Source organism: Sturnus vulgaris, chromosome 11 (genome assembly GCF_052056855.1).
Source record: "Sturnus vulgaris isolate bStuVul1 chromosome 11, bStuVul1.hap1, whole genome shotgun sequence".
NCBI classification, from domain to species: domain Eukaryota; kingdom Metazoa; phylum Chordata; class Aves; order Passeriformes; family Sturnidae; genus Sturnus; species Sturnus vulgaris.
Window position 1 is genome coordinate 11778020 of NC_142253.1, and position 18057 is coordinate 11796076.

At 53.6% G+C, this 18057-nt stretch overlaps 2 protein-coding genes across 2 annotated transcripts in view; both read right to left on the reverse strand.

The window, feature by feature from the left end:
• Window positions 1–3307: 3307 nt before the first annotated feature.
• On the reverse strand, window positions 3308–8998 carry SLC26A6 (solute carrier family 26 member 6). The gene is made up of 19 exons (XM_088171456.1): window positions 8602–8998; window positions 8180–8319; window positions 7973–8083; window positions 7531–7703; window positions 7288–7452; window positions 7010–7162; window positions 6728–6810; window positions 6488–6635; window positions 6264–6377; window positions 6087–6164; window positions 5850–5945; window positions 5619–5725; window positions 5461–5530; window positions 5201–5293; window positions 4994–5098; window positions 4344–4520; window positions 4167–4221; window positions 3760–3881; window positions 3308–3679 (listed from the first exon to the last, which is right to left on the reverse strand). Exons 1-19 carry the CDS (start codon window positions 8727–8729, stop codon window positions 3656–3658), a joined length of 2142 nt encoding a protein of 713 aa, XP_088027582.1. The 5' UTR covers window positions 8730–8998; the 3' UTR covers window positions 3308–3655.
• Window positions 8999–11719: 2721 nt separating this feature from the next.
• The window catches only part of CELSR3 (cadherin EGF LAG seven-pass G-type receptor 3), a 31096-nt gene continuing 24758 nt past the window's right edge, over window positions 11720–18057 (reverse strand). The window contains exons 30-36 of the mRNA XM_088171455.1: window positions 17478–17591; window positions 17203–17339; window positions 17004–17110; window positions 16221–16394; window positions 15895–16095; window positions 14648–15725; window positions 11720–14002 (exon numbers count right to left, since the gene is read on the reverse strand). Of these exons, the coding sequence (XP_088027581.1) occupies window positions 13975–14002; window positions 14648–15725; window positions 15895–16095; window positions 16221–16394; window positions 17004–17110; window positions 17203–17339; window positions 17478–17591 (1839 nt within the window). The 3' untranslated portion in view covers window positions 11720–13974. The remainder of the gene's footprint in view (window positions 14003–14647; window positions 15726–15894; window positions 16096–16220; window positions 16395–17003; window positions 17111–17202; window positions 17340–17477; window positions 17592–18057) is intronic.

Sequence of the window (18057 nt, forward strand, 5' to 3'; positions counted from 1 at the left end):
TCTTTTTCGATCCTTATACAGCACTGAAACCAGCAATAGGGCTAACACCTTAAAATCAAAATTAACACATGTCCTCCAAGGGGTAATTCTTGTAAAGGACAAAGACTTCCTTTTGTGTTCAAAGGCCTGGAATATTTAGCTTTGGAAAATGAACTCATTTACAAATGTAACTGCAGGAGGGAACCACCATTATTATAATTAACAGTATAACCTTTGGTGGGGATCCATCCTTGTGATGCACATTTCAGTTTCGTTTTATAAGAAAAGAGGCATTGTTGAGTGGCTTTGGTGAAAAGCATCCTACATGTGCTTGGAATAGAATTGAGATCCAAAAGAGCAAGTATTTCAGGAAAGCCTGAGATATTGCCTGTGATATTGCCTTCTAAGAGGTTCACTTAAGTACTCAATGCTCCATCCAGATACTGGCAAATTAGTCAGAGGAGAAAATCAATCTTTTTTAATGGTCCTTTGGGAAAACAGGGCTTGCAGGGAATTTGGTACTTCCTGGTCTATTGTTTACATTCCAAGAAAGAGTATTAAATACTGAAACAACCTTTGAAAGGTAAAGTGATTGTGAATGTGAAAGTCCAGTGCATGGCAGTCTCAGAAAGGAACCCATCAACGCCTTTTAAATCCCAACACACAAGTTGTGAGTTGGCAGTGTATGCCACTTTTTACCAAAACATAGCAAAAGGCAGACCACAAAAAGAGGCCATTAGGTAAGATACAGTATGAAGCAGTGTGTAAGAGGAAAGCAGCTGAGAGCATAAACCCTGGTAAGTGGTATGAGAAATGACAGTATTCTTATTGACATTAGCAAAAATTTGCAGTGAGTCTATGAAAATTACAAACTAGGCAAAAGGAAATGGGGCTGATGACTACTCTGGCATAGTGTTCCTAACAGGGATTTTCAAAATATAAAGATTGTATCATCCTTTAATCTGAAGGAAGGTATTAAAATGACAGTAAGGAAACGGCATCAAATGTTAGAAGGACTCTGGGCAGCATACTAACAGACGGAAATGTCACTGATACACTGAGAAAACTGACACCAATGCAGCAGCATTGTACTAAACCCCAGAAACGTCCACTGCTTCACTGTGGCTTTTCATTAATATGCACATAGCAGCTCTGCAACATTGCTACTGATCCCCTTCTTGGCAAACCACTAGTTTCTTCAGTGCCAAGATTTTAGGTAGATGATCTTAGAGATACAAATCGATGTCCTTCGAGTGAAACATATTGTGGAGAGAAAATCCTACCTGAGATGTTCAGTCATTCCATTTTCTAGACAGGCTAAATAAAAAGAAAAGCAAGCTATAGGCTTGTGTACTTGCTATTACAAAGCACCTGCTGGGACCTGAAAATAAACTAGCAGAAATTCAGCATAAATGAGACTTGAGGCAAACAACTCTTCGAAGAGAAGTATGGTGTGATAAATAAAAACAACACATTTCCAGGCTATCAAGATACTTCAGATGTAAGGAATTTTTGTTAAGAATTGAGGAACACAGAAAGACCTGTCACTTTTTTGCAGAATGCCATATAAACTGCTACCCTTACTTCACCAACAGTCCAAGTTACATGATCTGCAGACACTGACCACGTGCACTTCTGGTTGATACAAACCCTCTTTACCTAAGTAAGGAATGACTCAGCAAGCTGTTCACAAAGATTAATAACTTAGCATTACTGTGGCTGATTACATGCTCTGACCCTTTTTTGCCTTCAGCTATGCATTCTGTACTCTTCTACCCTCACACACCTTTCCTACTCAGATACTTATTCCTGTTTGTTAAATTTTTGTATCATTTTTGATGTAACTTTAAATATGCCTTTGAAGTATTAAGTTCATTGCTGGTTAAGACAATCCAAAATTATAACATACAAAAATTCCCTGGTCTTCAAGATTTATTTTGTTCGATTCTGAATCTCCCCATTTCTATGTAAGTAGAATTATTATTATTATTATTATTATTATTATTCTCACTAGCACAATACTGAGCCGTTAACTAAGCATTTGCCATTTAACAGTAAAGTTACTAGTGCTTTTAACAAATCATCTACTTTCTAAGTGCCATGCTCAGTAGGAATTATTGGACATTTTACATGACTAAATTATGCATGATAATTATATGCAATACCAGTGTGTTCCTAATAACCAGAGATAAAGACTCTGTGACAACCAATAAACTCGCTTAACTCATGTAAGAGTAAATTAATCACAAAAATTAGCATGTGAAATAAATATGTAAGAAAAGAGCACAAAATATCTGAAATATTAAAGTGCATAAAGGAAAAGGAACTAATGCATTTAAAAATCTTACCTTTCTAGTTTTACAGGGAACAGCATAAATACCATTGGTGCTATTTATTTAAAGCTTCCTTCCATTTCTCATTACTCTGGCAGCTGGACTCTGCCTCTTTAGCAGCACCTGAAAGGTATGTATCTATGTCCTCATCTTCACCATAATTGCCCAGTATTTCCAGGGACTCTAGAGGAGACCTGTCACAACCACCAAGTTTCCAGTTAGAGCTGCAGAAAGCAATTTAATGCCTGTTTCAGCCCTGCTTACTCTCCAAAAAAACCTAACACTAAAAGGAACCATCATTCTTACAATATACCCAAGTGCAAAGAGCTGACACAGGCAGACATCTAAGCTTCTGTTAGCTGCAAAGAAGGAATTTAGTTGTCTTGGTTTTAAGACAAATTTCAGGAGGAAACACCCTGGAATGAGTATTTTGAGTGTTTCCTCTAAAGAGAAAGGGCTTCAATAACTCCTTTTTCTTCTGCCAATGAGAGAAATGGATACCAGGGGGTGAAAATAAAAAAAAATCCTGTTTAGTAAAAAAAAAAAAAAAAAAGAAAAAAAAAAGGTGCCTGCAAGGCACAGAAACAGAAAAAAAATTTGTACATATTGAAATTGTGGAACCAACCTTATCCAAGCCCCCCATAACCCAGTATCATCCTTCTCTTGGCTGCACCTTCCCCTTTGGTGTAGCTGTGATTGCAGCCAGCAGGAGCACTGGGGGCTCCCCAGTCGGGCAGGGTGGGTGCTGTGACTTTTCTGAGAATGGGGATCCCTGCCCTATTCCTCCCTTGGCCACAGCCCCACACCCCAGAGCAGGTCATGGGGAGAAGAGGCAGAAAGGAGCCAGAGAGAGGGTGCTGGGGAAGCCTCATGGGGGAAAATGAACCAGAGTCCTCCTGTAGGGAAGCTGTTCCCAGCAGTGCCGGGGTGCAACCACATGGTCTGGCCCAAAAGTACCATTATTGAGGAAAGGGCATTGAAACCAACCCTGAGAAACACCACATAGCTTTATTCATGATGCCAGCCCACTGCTGGGAGCAGGAACCCTTTGGCCTCTCCACCGCCCCCCAAAACACATCCTGGCCTGGTGGGGCAGGCCGGTGCTGGGGCAATGTGGAGGCACCAGGTGGCTCCTTGGCATGACAGCCATCAGCAGCTGTGTCCAGCAGCAGCCCCATCACAGCAAGGCTCATGGACAGGGCAGGGCCCCAGCACTCAGAGTCCAGAGGGGCTGGTGAGGATCGAGGCATCTGAGCCTCAGGGTGGGTGAGTTGGTGTCATCAGGGTGGCAAAACCATCCTTGCCTGCCTGGCTCCTGGGGGAGATGTCTTCCTCTTGAGGGGCTACATTCTGGTGCTGTGGTCCACCTAAGGGGTGCAGATAGGGAGGGGTTGGTGTGGCTGCCCTGTCCATGGCCATGCTGGGGACAGCAAGGCTGGGTGCTCACCGAGGCCCTGTGCTGTTCCCTGCTGATGTGCACCACGGCATCATGCACCGAGGGGAAGAAGGAGTGCTTGGTGATGGCTGAAGTGAAGAAGTTGCCCCGCTCCAGCTGGGCCAGGACGGACACTGTGTGGAGGGATAAGTATCTAAAGTGATGGCACCTAGCTGAGCCCCCCACCAGCCACCTGGGAGCAGCCTCCTCCCGCCTCCTGTGTTGTGGGTGACACCAGGGCCACCACTAGGGACCCAGCTTCGAGGCTCAGATTGGATCCATGGGACAACCTGCAGCACCTGTCCCCTGGGGAAACCCTGGGGATGGGAGCACCATGGAGGGACCCCCCAGGCTATCAGCTGTGTGCCAAAGGGCTGGCCCTGCCGGCCTGGGCTCATGACTCTGCAGATCCCCCTCACCCCCGCAGCTGGCAATGAAGACGTCCACTTCTATGTCATGGAAATCCTTGAAGATCTGCAAATGGAAAAAACAATTTACCCAGGAAGAGGGATGGACAGCAGTCATCGGGGCACCCCACAGGGCTACAGAGACACTCTCAGTGAGAGTGCTGTCCTGCCTGCTCCCCAGCCCCTTACGTTCTTCAGGATCTTGATGGAGACGGTGTCCACAAAGCTGACAGTGCTGAAGTCCAAGATGATGGCATGGAAGCTGGGCTGGGGTAGCCCTAGGCTGTGCAGGGTGGGCTCTGAGGGTGCACTGCTCTCTCCTCCACTCAACTCAATCACTGCTGGGCCTGGACCATCCTCTGCATTCTGGGGAAGGGAAGGAGACCCAGCGTCATTGCTCCAGGGCTGGCAGCACCCTGGTCATGGTAATGTTCCCCCAGGCTCACCTTGGTGAGTGGGTGCCCCTCTCACATCTTCACCTACTTTTGGGCTCTTTTCAAATCAAAATCCACCCCTCTCCCCAGCACTACTCTGCAGAGCTGAGCTCATCAGCTGGCACCAGACCAACCTTTGCTCTTGCTCTTAATTCTGATTAAACTTGCCGAAAGGTTAATGACTTGGAAGGTCCAACACATAATCATTAACAGCCTGGCTCTCCCACCAACCCTGGGCGTGACCCAGCTCAGTCCCAGTGCTTTTCTCACCCATTGGCCCTAAACTGAACTGGGAATTGTGTGGGCCACCAAGCCCCACTAGTGCACTGACAGAAGTGTCAGAGCCAGGGAAGGAAGAGGTGCAGAATGTCACTGGAGAGGTGGTCTCCTGCATCAAGGAAGCACCTTTTTCCTCTTTGCCTTTTCCTTCTCCAGTTTCTTCTGCTGTTTCTTCAGCTTCTTGATGGCCTTCTTCTTCTTCTCAATCAGGCGATCAACATCAATGCCGCTCTGCAAAGCAATGTGGCCCTGTGTCCCCAGCTGCCCCAACACCACCCTGTTGCTGGCAGGCAGGAGATACAGGAAGCACTCTGAAGCTGGTGGCTGTCCTACCTTCTTCTTCAGGGCCTCAGCATACAGCTCCACGTTGGCAAAATAGATGGTGGAAGAAGAGCGGAAGATTTTCACACCAGGGACCTCCTGTGCCTGGGGACAGATTGGGAGGGTGCTACCCCAGGGATGGAGCCACCTGCTCTCCTTCCCTCTCCCCCACCAAAATGCCCCCAGCTCCTTTTTCCAGTGAACCACTACTGGGGATGCTTTAACTGCCCCACCATTGCAGGCAGCTTTTCCCCCGCCCCTGGTGCTGTTACCATCTCGTATTCCATCACATCCCTGTAGACATCGGTGTCAGAAATACGCCCCAGGATGGAGTAGTGGGGGCTGCAGGGAACAGAGCAAGGAGCTGAGGTCACCACAGGCTCCTCCTGCCCTTGGGATGTGGCACTGGCCCCAGCCCTGGGGTACTCACAGCTGGGTACGGAAGATGACTGTAAGCAACCCAAAGGCCACCGAGACTGCCAGGCCAATGTCCAAGTTCAGCAGGAGGGTGGCTATGAATGTCACAATCCAGACCAGCTGGAGAGGGGACACAGTCAGCTGCAGCACAGCCTCTCTCCACTGGCACCCACAAGCCTCAGGGAGGGTAGGGAAATCCCCTCCAGGGACAACAGCACAGCCCCAGGGCTGGCCAGCATCTTACCAGGTCTACCCGGTTGGACTTCCAGAGAGTGCTGAGGTCGCTGAACTGCTTGAACATGCCCTTGAGGTTGACAATGATGATGGCAGCTAAGATGGCCTAGGAGAGAAATCTCTGCAGCTATGAGGAAGCTGAGGGCAAATCTGAGGGGAGCTCTTTGCTGTTCCCCTACCATATCACCGTGCCATGGGACAGACACGGGTGTGGGATGTGACACAGAGGCTGTGGGACTAGATGTACCTTGGGCAGGTCCCGAAAGAGCTCTCCAATCTTCAGAATGGTCACCAGGATGACCAGAGATGCAATGACACCAGCTACCTGTGCAGAAGGAGAGCAGGAGGCGAGGAGTGAGCCCCCACCGCTTGCTGTGCTTCCTGCTCCTGGTTCAGCCCCAGGGGGGAGGCAGCCCAGACCCACCTGGCTGTTGCCCCCTGTGCTCTCCTGTACCAGGCTCCTTGACATGGAGCAGCTGATGGCAAAACACTGGAAGAAACCTCCCAGGAAGTTGGAGAGGCCCAGTGCAATCAGCTCCTGCAGGGACAGAGCAGTGGCAGGGGAGCACCATGCTTTCATCTGGTGCAATAAGGGCAAGATTAGATATCACCCAGGGTGGGGGCCCTGAGGGTGCCTCAGAGCATCACCTGGTTGCTGTCCACTTTGTAGCCATGTTTCAGGGCAAAGATTTTTCCTAGGGAGATGCAGATGGCGTAGCCTACCACAGCAATCGCAAAGGCATTGCCTGCCACCTGTCCAAAGTAGCTGATTTTAGGGGCCACAGGTGGCTTCAATCTACATTCGAGAGAGAGATGAGGCTCAAACAGGGGTGCTGTGGGCAGCACGGTGCCCTGGCACAGCTCCCTTCACCGTCAGACCCTGCTCACCCGCTGGGGATGTTGCCCACCACAGAGATGCCAAACTTGTCATTCAGATTGACCCCATAGGAAATGCCAGTGGAAACGATGATCTGGGGGAGAATGATAGGAGTGAGGCAGGGTCTTCCTGCACAGGGACTGTAGTGGAGGAAGAGGAGCAGGCACAACACATGCCCTGGAGCTGCACTTGCCAAGGAACCCCATCCCACCTCTCCCCACCGTGAAGGGGACAGGGATACACCAGGGATTCCTGGCTGCATGCCCACAGGAGGCTGGGACAGCTCTGGGTACCGTGATGAGCTCGATGGGGATGGGCATGGGCAATTTGGCAGCAAACTTGTGGTTGAGCTCTTTCACAATTAAGATGGCCACCATGGCAATGATGGCAGTCACCAGGGTGCCCACATTGGTGTCTGGCAGCTTCTTGCAGAGATCGATGACGGTCTAGAGAACAAAGTAGGAGGGAATGTGCTCAGGAAAGCAGATGCCTCCTCAGAGGTTTTTGGAGCCTCTATGTGCCCCACAGGTGAGCAGCAGGGGTCCTTGGATGCCATCAATCCCCCACTCACCAAAAACAGTGAGATTGGCCCTGAGAATTCGCCCTGGGAGACTCCAAAAACATTTTTGAGCTGGGAGACAAGGACATGCACAGAGGAAGCAGTGGTGTAGCCACGCACCAGTGGATCTGAGAGGTAGGTCACCACAAATCCAAACTGCAGGAGGCCCAGGGCCACCTAGAAGAAGAGATGGCAGAAATGACCCACAGGTTATGGGCTGTTTTCTGCAAGACTTGGCTTAAGGGACCACCTTACCTGGAAGATACCTGTCAGGACAGTGATGGTGGCCACCAACTCCACCCTGGCAGCGTCCCGCAATTCCTCATTGACCGTTGCATTGCTGCCATTGACGGACTCCAGGAAGTTCTCGCTGGGCAACAGGGAGTCCGTCAAGCTCCCAATCATGACAGAGATGACAGCAAAGGGACCTGAGAACAGGTAGAGTGTGGGCAGGGAGCTCAAGGTGGGCACCAGGACCTCTCTGAGAGGACCTCTTAAGGGGTCAGCTTCCCTTTCCTTAGGCCAGGCTCAAAGCATACACACTATACTTTGGCTCTGGCTTGGCCAACCCCTTTCTTGGTGAAGCAAAGTAAAGGCAAGAAAAGTTTCCCCAACAGCTGATGTGGTAATGCTGTGCCATGCACATCCTTGTTCCCTCCCCACAATTGCTGTACAAGCACATGGTCCCTCAGCTCACCCACGGAGTTGTGCCTTGACGTTCCAAAGAAGAAGTAGAGGAAGACGGGGTAAAAGGAGGAGTAGAGACCTGTGACCGGCGGGAGCCCAGCCAGCAGCGCGTAGGCAAGCCCTAGAAGGTAGAGCAGGGAGAAACGTCATCAACATCCAACCCCTGGCCACCCCACCTGTGGGGAGCCCCCGGCAGCTTGGGTATGGCATCACTCACCCTGGGGCAGGTGCATGATGCCCACACTGAAGCCTGAAACAATGTCCCCCAGGAGCCAGTCCTTGATGGGGTAGCGGGGCAGCCAGCGCAGGAAGGGCAGGAAGCGGAACAGCAGGGACTTGGCAGCAGAGCCTGAGCATCTGGCAGGGAAGGAGCAGGAGCTGAAGTTGAGCACAAGTGCAGGGGGCTTGGGGACATCAATGAGGGTGGGTGGGGCCCCATGGGAAACAACGGGATCTGTGAGACTATCAGCTCCATCCACTGGAGCCTAGTGTCCCTCCAGGCAGGAGGACAGAGTGGAGACATGGGTATTTGGGCACAGGGAAACGAACCCCCAGGTCTGCAGTTCCCTGTGGTGGTGGGGCTGGGGTGCAGCATGCCTGGCAAGGTCCAGGCACGTCCCGCTGGCCACATGGTCTTACCTGGTCTTGCGGAGACAGCCACGCAGAGAGGGCTTGGTGGGAGGTTTCCTCTGTGCCACCTCCTCCAGTTCAGCCTCACTCAGCACCTTGTGGGGCGCTCGGTGGGTCAGGGACATCTCTGCTGCCATGCCCACCTGGCTCTCTGGAATGCCAGTCCGCTGCAAGGACACAGGGGACAGCTCAGCCAGATTCCCACGCCCAGGGGCAGCCAGCACCCCACCCAGCCTGAAGCCCCTCCTCCATCTCTTCTAGCCCACGGAACCATCCCATCCTGGCCAGGTGGGCAGGAATGGCTCTGAGGATAGGCATGAGCCGAGTTCTGGCAGTACTGAAGCAGCAGCAGTGGCTGAAAATTAATTGAGAGCAGTAGGCAGTCAGCAGGTGAGCAGGGAGGGAACTGAGGCTTCAGCAATCAGTGCTGCCCACTCCTGCCCCACAGCAGCCCCATCCACCCCACTGGAATGCACAGCTGGAGTCTGCCAGCAGAGCTGTCTCGGGGGGGCTCCCCCTCCACCTGCCCACGCAGGACCAGCCTCGATGCCAACCACCTTCTTCTCCGTGTACTGCAGCAAGGCAGGGCAGTGGGCCAGCACAGCTGCTGAGCAGAGCCCCAGCCATCTCACAGCCCCATCTGCAGACTTTGTCCCTTTACACATGAGGGGAGCAGGAATGTGAAACCCTGGCAAATATCATGGCTCACCATCCCTTCAGCAGTGCCCTCCCCTGACCCCTGCAGTGCAGAGCAGGATGAGCCTGTGAGCAGAGGAGCTGGGTTGGGCTGAGGTCTCACCCTTCACAGGGATGGTGGACTGAGGAATCCCCGTACAAATCCACAGCTTGTCCTTGCTCAGGGCTCACTCTGAAACCTACCCCATCATGCCAGGCCTATGCAGCTGGTGCTCTGCTCAGTCTTAAAGTGCTCATCACTTGCAGCTGGAACCCTGATCCCCTTGCTGGGTGCCCTGACCAGTCCTGAGGTGGATGCTTATCCACTTGCAAATGGACCCACAATCTCCCTGAATGCCTGGGGCTGTGCCAGCCTGGGTCCCTATGCTACCCCCAGCCCTCCTACCTGCTGTGCTCAAATTGGTCAGGAGCCACCAGTCAGGTGCATGCTCTGCTTCCTCCTGTTTATTAAAACCAGCCAGTGATCTTTGAGACACTGTTTCCTGCCTCCTGCCCTTCCTGTCGCCCTGCTGAGAAGATGCTTCTCTTCCCAGCCCCATGGATGCACAGCACCCACCATGCTCCTCTTGGTGTCCTGGTGTGCTAGGTTCCCCAGCTGTGGCAGACCCAGCATTGTCACCACTGTGCCCAGAGCCATCCTGTTCTGGGGACTGTCTACTACAGTCTCAGCTCCTGGTCTCCAGCTATATCAAGGATGCTGCCATGTCTGACCACGTGCAAGGCAAGGGGCTTCTTGCCACTGGACACAACCTGGTGCCAACCTCTGCCAAGAGCCATGCCCCCACGGCTCCCACGGATGTCTGCTCCCCCAACCCATGTCCTGGAGCAGGAGCTGTGACCAGGACAAGGAGGGTCACCCCACAGCCTCTGGTCATGGCATCCAGGGTATTTCCCCCCAGCCCTTGCTTACCTGCTGGAAACAGGTGTGCTGTGCTCTGTGGACTACCCTGGTCTCACACAATTTGCACAGATCCAGCCGTTATCTTGTTCCAAAGTCCCCCACTTAGGACTACAGTAGGACTATAGTCCTACTGAAACCATCACACCTCCCTGGGCTTTATCACAACCTGGAGCTGGTTGCAGGAATTTCTGAGTCACATTTGGCCCAGGCCAATGGGGACACGGCAGCGGAAATCCCGGCTCAAATGTTTGACCGGTAGCAAGGTGTATGTGAAGGCAGTGGGCAGGGCCAGGCAGGCATCAGAGAACCCTCGATCCTCTGGATGGTGGAATGGGGCCGACAAGCAGCAGGAGCAGTGACATCCATTCTCCGGACCACATTTTCCAGAGTTGGAGCAACTTTTCTCCATCCCTGGTGCCTGGTGGGGGCAGCCTGTGGCCACCTTGGCTTTCTGTAGTGACCACATCCGAGGTCCCACAGCTTTCAGTGATGCTGAGCCTCTTCCTTCAACCTATTCCTGGCCCTCCCTGTCCACCCTCATGCCCATCTTCAGATAAATGCATGTTCAACACAGGCACCCACATACAACTGTTGCCTCCTCCTTTATCCTCTCCCCATCATTTATTCACTGCCCTAGCATGGAATGAGAGGTCATCACAGGCCTCCTGCTTGGAAGCAAATAGCACCCCGTGTCATTTATTGCCTCCTTATCACTGCTCCTTGTGATCACTGCTCCTTCTGATTACTGCACCCGTGCCATTCCTTCCTGCACCCAGCCTCCATCCTCCCCCCTGCACCCCAGGCTGGTCACTCTGCCTGTGGCCCCTCCTCACCACTCCAGCCCCCCCACCAGCTCTCCCAGCCAGCCTCTGGAAGGGCTGCAGGACAGGACCACAGCTCCTGGCACTGCCAGTGTGACTCCTGAATGCCGGCCTGAACTCAGCCGCCAGCCGCTCAGGTGACAGAGGGAGCCCCAAGGGACAGAGGGATGACAATTGATGGTGACCCTTGCTCAGGGCGCTGTGGATCAATGCTGCTCTTTGCTCACCTGTTATTTCCTCTTCAACAAAAAGGGAGGGACGGAGGGCACCAGGATCATCTCAGGCTCCCCTTCCCACACTTCCTTCTCCTTGCTGGCAGCCAGCTTGACCCTGCTGAGGTCATGCAGCCTTTGGAAAATAGATCTTCTTCCTTTAGCCTAGGTCAGACTGGAGATGCTGGCAGCTGCCAGGCATGAGCCTGACAGCTCACCACAGCCACTGTGGCATTGCAGTCCTGCCAGCCAGACCTGGAGCCACGGCCACCACAGCCAATCCCATCTCTGGGTGCCACAGCCCAATTCAACCATTTTGCCTGAAGTCCCCATCCCTTGGTCACCTTGCCCCAGGCCACAGTGACACTCAGGCAGCCTAGGAACTGGCTGTGAGCTCTTGCCCAAGCCCCCTCCCAACACCACCTCGAGCCCAAGTGCTGCATCCATAGCCCCTGCCAGGGATCCCCAGCAGAGAGAGAGACGGCACAGAGGCCAGCACCATTTTATAGACTTTTATTTCCAAATCTGGCGCTTCCATGATACACTTTTACACAGCCAAAAGGGGGGTGTGGGCATCTCCCCACTCCCTGCCAACAGTCAGGAGACAGAGAGAGGAAAAAAACCCTGACCAAATCCCCCAAAAGGAAAAAAATCCAAACTCAATGAGGATGCTCCCCAGAGCCTAGGCCACAGCACTACAATCAGGGATCAAGCTGCAGACTGGTCTGCAAGAAGCAGATTCCTGCTTCTTGACTGGTCCAGCTCCGCAGGGATGGGCACCAGCTCTGCAGGGATGGCCACCAGCTCTGCTGCTCTCTTTTTGGCACTTGACACTTGCTCTCCATTTGGCAGCAGTGCAATAAAGAGCCCTGTGCCCAACTTGGCAGAAACATGGGCCCTACAGCGCAGTAGGGACAGCATCCCAGGACTCTGGTGCTGGCACTGCACAGCCGGAGAGAAACTTGTAAACGAGCTTGTTTCCAAAGGCAAAGATGGGCAGCATGGAGGTGCCTGGCTGTTCCCAGCATGTGGAGCCAGCAGGCTTTCCCTCTGCACACTGATCCCAAATGGCATGTAAACATGGCAGCAGGCCTTTCTCTCCTCATCCCTGGGAAAAGGATGACAGTGAGCCTGCCTCATCAGGGCTGTGCTGGGGGCCCAGGGCACCCCCAGTCACCAGCCCTTCTGTTTCCTCTGTACTGTCCCCACTGACTCGGGGAGGCAGCCAAGAGGCCCTGGCCTCCCTAGAGGCCTGAGGACAGCAGCACCTGTAAACATGTCAGGCTGGGCTACAGTTAGATGCCATGGCAGTGTGGTAGTAAGGCAGTAAAGAGCACATGGTCATGCAGCCCCGAGAGCACCATGGGGGTCAAAGGGAACATGCTGGCCCCGCTGAGCTGAATGTCCTGGCCTGAGGCTGAGGTAGGCACAGAGGAGTGCCATCTCACAGCACAGCCAGGGGTCAGGCCCCTGGTTGAGCAGAGACACCATCTGGGTAGCCTGAATTTCCAGAGGGGGCAAAGTGCAGTTTATCTCCATCTCTCAAAATTCAGGCCACTCTGAGCTGGAATCCTCTGCTACTGAGAGGAGAGCAGGTACACACAGAGCCTCCAGGGAACCAGCTAGATACAACTTCTGGGGGCAATGCTGGACCCTGAAACTGGAGTCACACCATGCTCCTGTGGATGTTAGTCCTTTGCAGAGTGAGGACTGGCTCTGGAAAAGCCAAGCCTGCTGCTAAGCAGGGCAAGGGTCATCCAGCTCCTTTACCAGATCCACAAATCAACAGAGGTTTGTTCTGTAACATGCAAGTTAAAGAGCACAACACCCAGTGGGTAAAAACACAGTGCTCACTTGCTGAGCCAAGGAAACCAGCACTGAGGAGAGTGGAACCATCCTGGTACAGGACAGAACTGCACAGCAGAGCTTGTCTCCTTCCCAGCAGGTTCCTAGTGCCAAATTTGCTGTCCCATTCATAGCTACTCTCACTGGCGTACAGCCCCAGCTCACAGACAGGGGCAGCCCCAAGGGGTGGTCCCATAGCAGGGCAGAGGGAGGCTTAGCTGCAGAGGGCTGAGGGACACCAGGCAAGAAGAGACATTTGGAGTTCCACAGTGGGAGGGTGGGGGGGCAACAGGGCCATCTGCCCTGCAGTGGAGATGGGACGAAGTGCCAGCAAAGCCTTAGGGACTGCCTGGCACTGTTTTTCCAGTCCACTGGGATTGTGTTCTAGTAGCCCCAGGGAAACTGGCAAGGGGCTGTTGGTGAAAACAAATGCTCCAGGTCCTGGGAACAGACCATCCGTAAAAAAAACCATAGAAATTTCTCATCTCTCTGATTACAAAGATACAAAAGGATATAAAAACCTCCCTGCTCCCATATCGTATCCATTTCTGTCCCCCTGCCACTGCCCACCCTTCACATACACACAGGCACACCCCACACACAAACAGCTTGCAGAGAAAGAGCTTGGCCCCAGGGGATCGGAGATGCCACCCTCACCCAGTACTACCTGTCACACCAGACAGGTGATGGAGAGCATGGTGGCAGCTGGGAGCCTGGAGGATCCTGGCAGTGCATGGTGTGGGCTGCTGGCCCCTCAGCCCACAGGGCAGGGGAAAGCAGGGTTGGTTCTGGGCCTCTGACAATCATCAGTTCTGGCCCCTGCTCCATGGGGATACCAAACCTCAGCTGGCAGTGCCTGGCGAAGGGCCCTGCTTCTTCCATCTCTCTTGGGATCAGTTTCAGCCCCTCAGGAATGGCCATCGTTTCTCATGATTCTTCTCAGAGGAAAAAAAAACAGTGTTAAGCCATGGCATCTCTCCCAGGCTCCATCCTTTCCCCACTATGCCAGGGAACAGGGCAGAAAACCTCTCCTGTCTCAGGCCAGGAACTGTCTCCGAGTCCCTGAGATTAGGGAAGAGAGAAGGGGTGGGGTGGAGTGGGAGCAGCACCAGCAGGGAGCAGAGCTAGAGGGAAAGAAGTGACATACTGGAACAGGGCGCCTGGGGAGAAATGTGGCTGGGGATGGCGGGGCTTCCCTGGGACTTGGGCTCCCTCCTCTCCAGCCAGCCTGGCCCTTGCATACATCCATTGGGACTTAGAGCCAGCACTGACCAAGGGATCAGCCAAGATCTTCCCTGAGTACCCACAGGCCACAACCAAGGGCCATCATCTCTTGGGCAGAGAGGACAGACTCACATACGCAGAGGCTTCTGCTTGTGCTGCACTACAAGCATCTGGAGATGTCCCACCTGAGGCTTCTCCCTACCCAGTCACTATTCAGGACCAGGAGACACCTGCCACTCACCCTTACACAGCCCTCTCCCTCCAAACTAAACCCCTTTTGGAAGAAGCTAGGCAGGTGGACAATGCACAAGATCAGCTGAACAAGGCCTGCCTGAGGAAGGAAGGAACACACTTACTCTGAGTCTGGTGACAGCTCTGAAATGCTGTGGGAGGTGGCAGAGTGAGGTGTTGAGGGACACACTGCAGAGGGCGTTGAGGTCTGCATGGCAGAGGGGGTGGCGGTGGTCTGGGGGCCTGAAGGTGTGCTGGAAGATTGCACCGAGGACAGGATGGAGGAGTTAAAAGAAGCAAGGATGGAAGAAAGGATATCTAACTGTTCAGTGGAAGGATGTTGGCTGGGAATGGCCTCCAGGTTCTCCCTAGAAGGCTGTCTCCTTGACAGTGGTTCTAGGTTTTCCCTAGACAGCTGCCTCCGAGAGAGACTCCCCAGGTTGTCCTGCGAGGGCTGCCTGCTAGGCACCGTGTCCAGAGGCTCTCTGGAATTAGATCTTCTGGACAAAAAGTCCAGTTGCTCCCTTGAAGCTTGTCTAGCTGATGTTAGTAGGTCCCTTGAAGGCTGTTTTCTAGAAAGCAAATCCAACTGCTCTCGAGAAGTATCCCGACTTGGCAACATGTCTATTCGGTCTCTGGATACTTGCCTACTTGGCAATGTGTTTAGCCACTCTCTAGAGACTTCTCTTACTGGCCCACAGTCTAGCTGCTCTCTTGACCCAAATCTGCAGGGTAACGTGTCAAGGCAGTCTCTGGAGCCCTGCCTCCGGGGCAGTGTGTTCCCGTGATCTCTCTGACTGGGCCTAGTAGCGAGTAGATCCAAGTTTTCCCTAGATGCATGTCTGCTTGGGATACTCTCCAGGTGTTCAGTAGATCCATGCCTGCTGGGAATAGTGTCCAGCTCCTCTCTGGACCCACGCAGACTGGGCACAGCTTCCAAGCACTCTCCTGAGTTGTGCCTGCTCAGCTGCTCCCGGGACATCTGTCTCCTCATCAGCATGTCAAGCTGCTCCCGGGACGAGTACCGGCTGGCTGGCTGTGACAGACTGCCAGCCCCAGAGTAGATCCTGCCATAGGAGGCAGCAGGGACAGCCCTGTGACCCAGCGTGGATGTCTTGTACCACGTCAGCTCATTGGTCATCCTGCCAACAGATGGCAAGCCCTGGAGAGTCGGAGGGTACTGGAGGCGGTTCTTCAAAATCCCTGCACCGGATAGAAAGAGAAGTCAAATATTTGCACAATAGCAAGAAGAGCAGGAAAACCAGGGAGATTAGCCATGGGCAAGGCCACACAGGTATGATGCTGAGCTCTCAGTGTCACGTCAACCTGAGACAGGCAAGGCCACCCTTGCCTGCTTGCTCCAGATTGTTACCTTTTCTCTGCCGTTGGGTCTGGGTGAGGGAGTTCTCATCCCCACTGGTCAAAGCCAGGTCTGGCTGATTATTGTTGGCCGCATCCTTATTGACATCAAATCCCAGCTTCCGCTCGGAGCCCCACTTCTGCAGGGAGCAGGGGTGAACCTCGCACTCGCCCAGAGCTGGCCAGTATGACATGAGGTCATTGCCATCCACATCTGATGAAGGACACAGCAAACCAGAGAAGAGGGAGAGAACATTTCCATGAGCAGCATCACAAGACACGGCCTGACCCCCAGGGAGCTGAGCTCATTCTTTCCCCTGCCAGAGCCCCGGGACTTGCCTTTGGGAGTGGTGTTGGCAGGGTTAGTGAGGAGGCGCTCACTGTGTGCCGCCCGCTTGAGCTGGCGCTGGAAGCGGCCCCGCAGGCGCACGTTCTCCTCACTCTCTGAGGACGGGATGGAGAGGCTGCGCTCTTCATCTAGAGACAGGTCACTGTCCGAGTCAGAGTCCTGGTCTGTAGGAACATGGTGTGTCAGGGAGACATTTGGAATGAAGGTGGGAGGAGTTCCCGCCGGCAGCACCAAGAAGGCAGAACCATCCCAGGCTGACCACGCTTGTGAGAGTGCCTTACCCTTTTTTGCCCCTCCCTCAGCAGCAGCCTGTGCCAGCACCCCTGGCCCTATCACCAGGTACCTGTGATAGGAGCCCAGCTCCATCTCATTGTACCTTACTGTAAGGCAGCTGCAAATAGCCCTAAAATCCCCTCTGCCTCCTCTTCCAGGCTGAGTAAACCCACGTCCCTTAGCCTCTGCTTGCCTGTCCCACACCCCAGTCCCAGCTGGTCCAGTGAGTCAAATGAATGCTGTACTGGAGAGCCCAGTGTCCTCAGAGATCCTACAACAGCCAGTGTTCCCTCTGTTGCCTTCCCCACTTCTACCTCCTTGGGGACTGGCTATGCCCTTTGCCATCTGTCCAGGGGGAGGCTGTGCTAAATGGCTTCCTCTCCATCCTATCTACCACGTGTTTGGAAGTTGCAGGTGAACATAGGGTGGAAGATGTAACCGTTCAGCCAGAGCCTACACCAGGAAAATCTTCCCAAAGCTGGAACAGGGCTGAGGCTTACCTCCCCCAGCATCACGGTGGAACATTGCCATGTCGATGTCCGTGGGGCCGGCGTGAGCCAACAGGCTGTGATCCAGGGCCGAGCCCTGACGTGCTGCCATGTTGTCTCTGAAAGAGAGAAGGCTCCAACTGTCACAGTGGCAGGAACCTCTGGCTCTGCCCAGGCACTGCTGAGCCCCAGACCCCTGGCTGCTCCCTACCTGAGGTAAGCTCGCTGGCTGGAGTGGGTGCGGGCAGAGCGCACGCTGCTCACCGAGGACACTGTGGAGGCCCCCAGGGTGATGCGGATGAGCCCGCTCTCCTCAAACAGTGCTGTGTTGTTGTAAGCGTTGGGGCCCTGGGGAGGAGGGAGAGGGCATGTGTCCTGTTAAGGAGTTGCCATGGCAGCCCAGGGAAAGTGGGGCTATCCCTGTCAGCTCCTGTCCCAGACATGCAGCCTGAGCCCAGCACCCCGGGCTGCTCTGCTCTTGCCCACCTGTGTGCTCCTCGTGGCCTCCTCGCTCTGCCCCTTCTTGCTGAGGCAGGCCAGCTTCCATGCCTCCCACACCTCCTCATTCAGTACACAGAACAGGACCAGCACTGCCAGGCCCTGTGGGGAAGAGATGCCATGAGAGACAGCCCTTCACTGCCAGCTGATCTGCTTGCTCACAATAACAACAGTGGGACAGTCCCTGGCTCCTCCAGAGTCCAGTGTGGCCACTGGACTGGGATGCACCAAAAACCCCCCAATACCAGTGACAGCTAACATCCATAGTGGCCATAGATGAGGGAGGACTGGGTGGGGTGTCCACCTGTCTGGCAGTAGCCAAGGAGCAAGTGACAGGGTCCCCTGCAGCAACATCAGCCCTAGTAGTGGGAGGAAGTTGGCAGAGTGCTGCCATGGATCATATTTTGGGTGTCCAACACCTCCATCACATTCTCTTATTCTGCCCTCTCAGGACATGGAGGCGCCTTCCCTCCAGATGGTACTTGCTATCCCTTGGATGTTACCTCTGAACCAAATGCCTTGCAGCCACCTCCTGCTCCGTGTGACTGCTCACCACAGGCACAGCAGC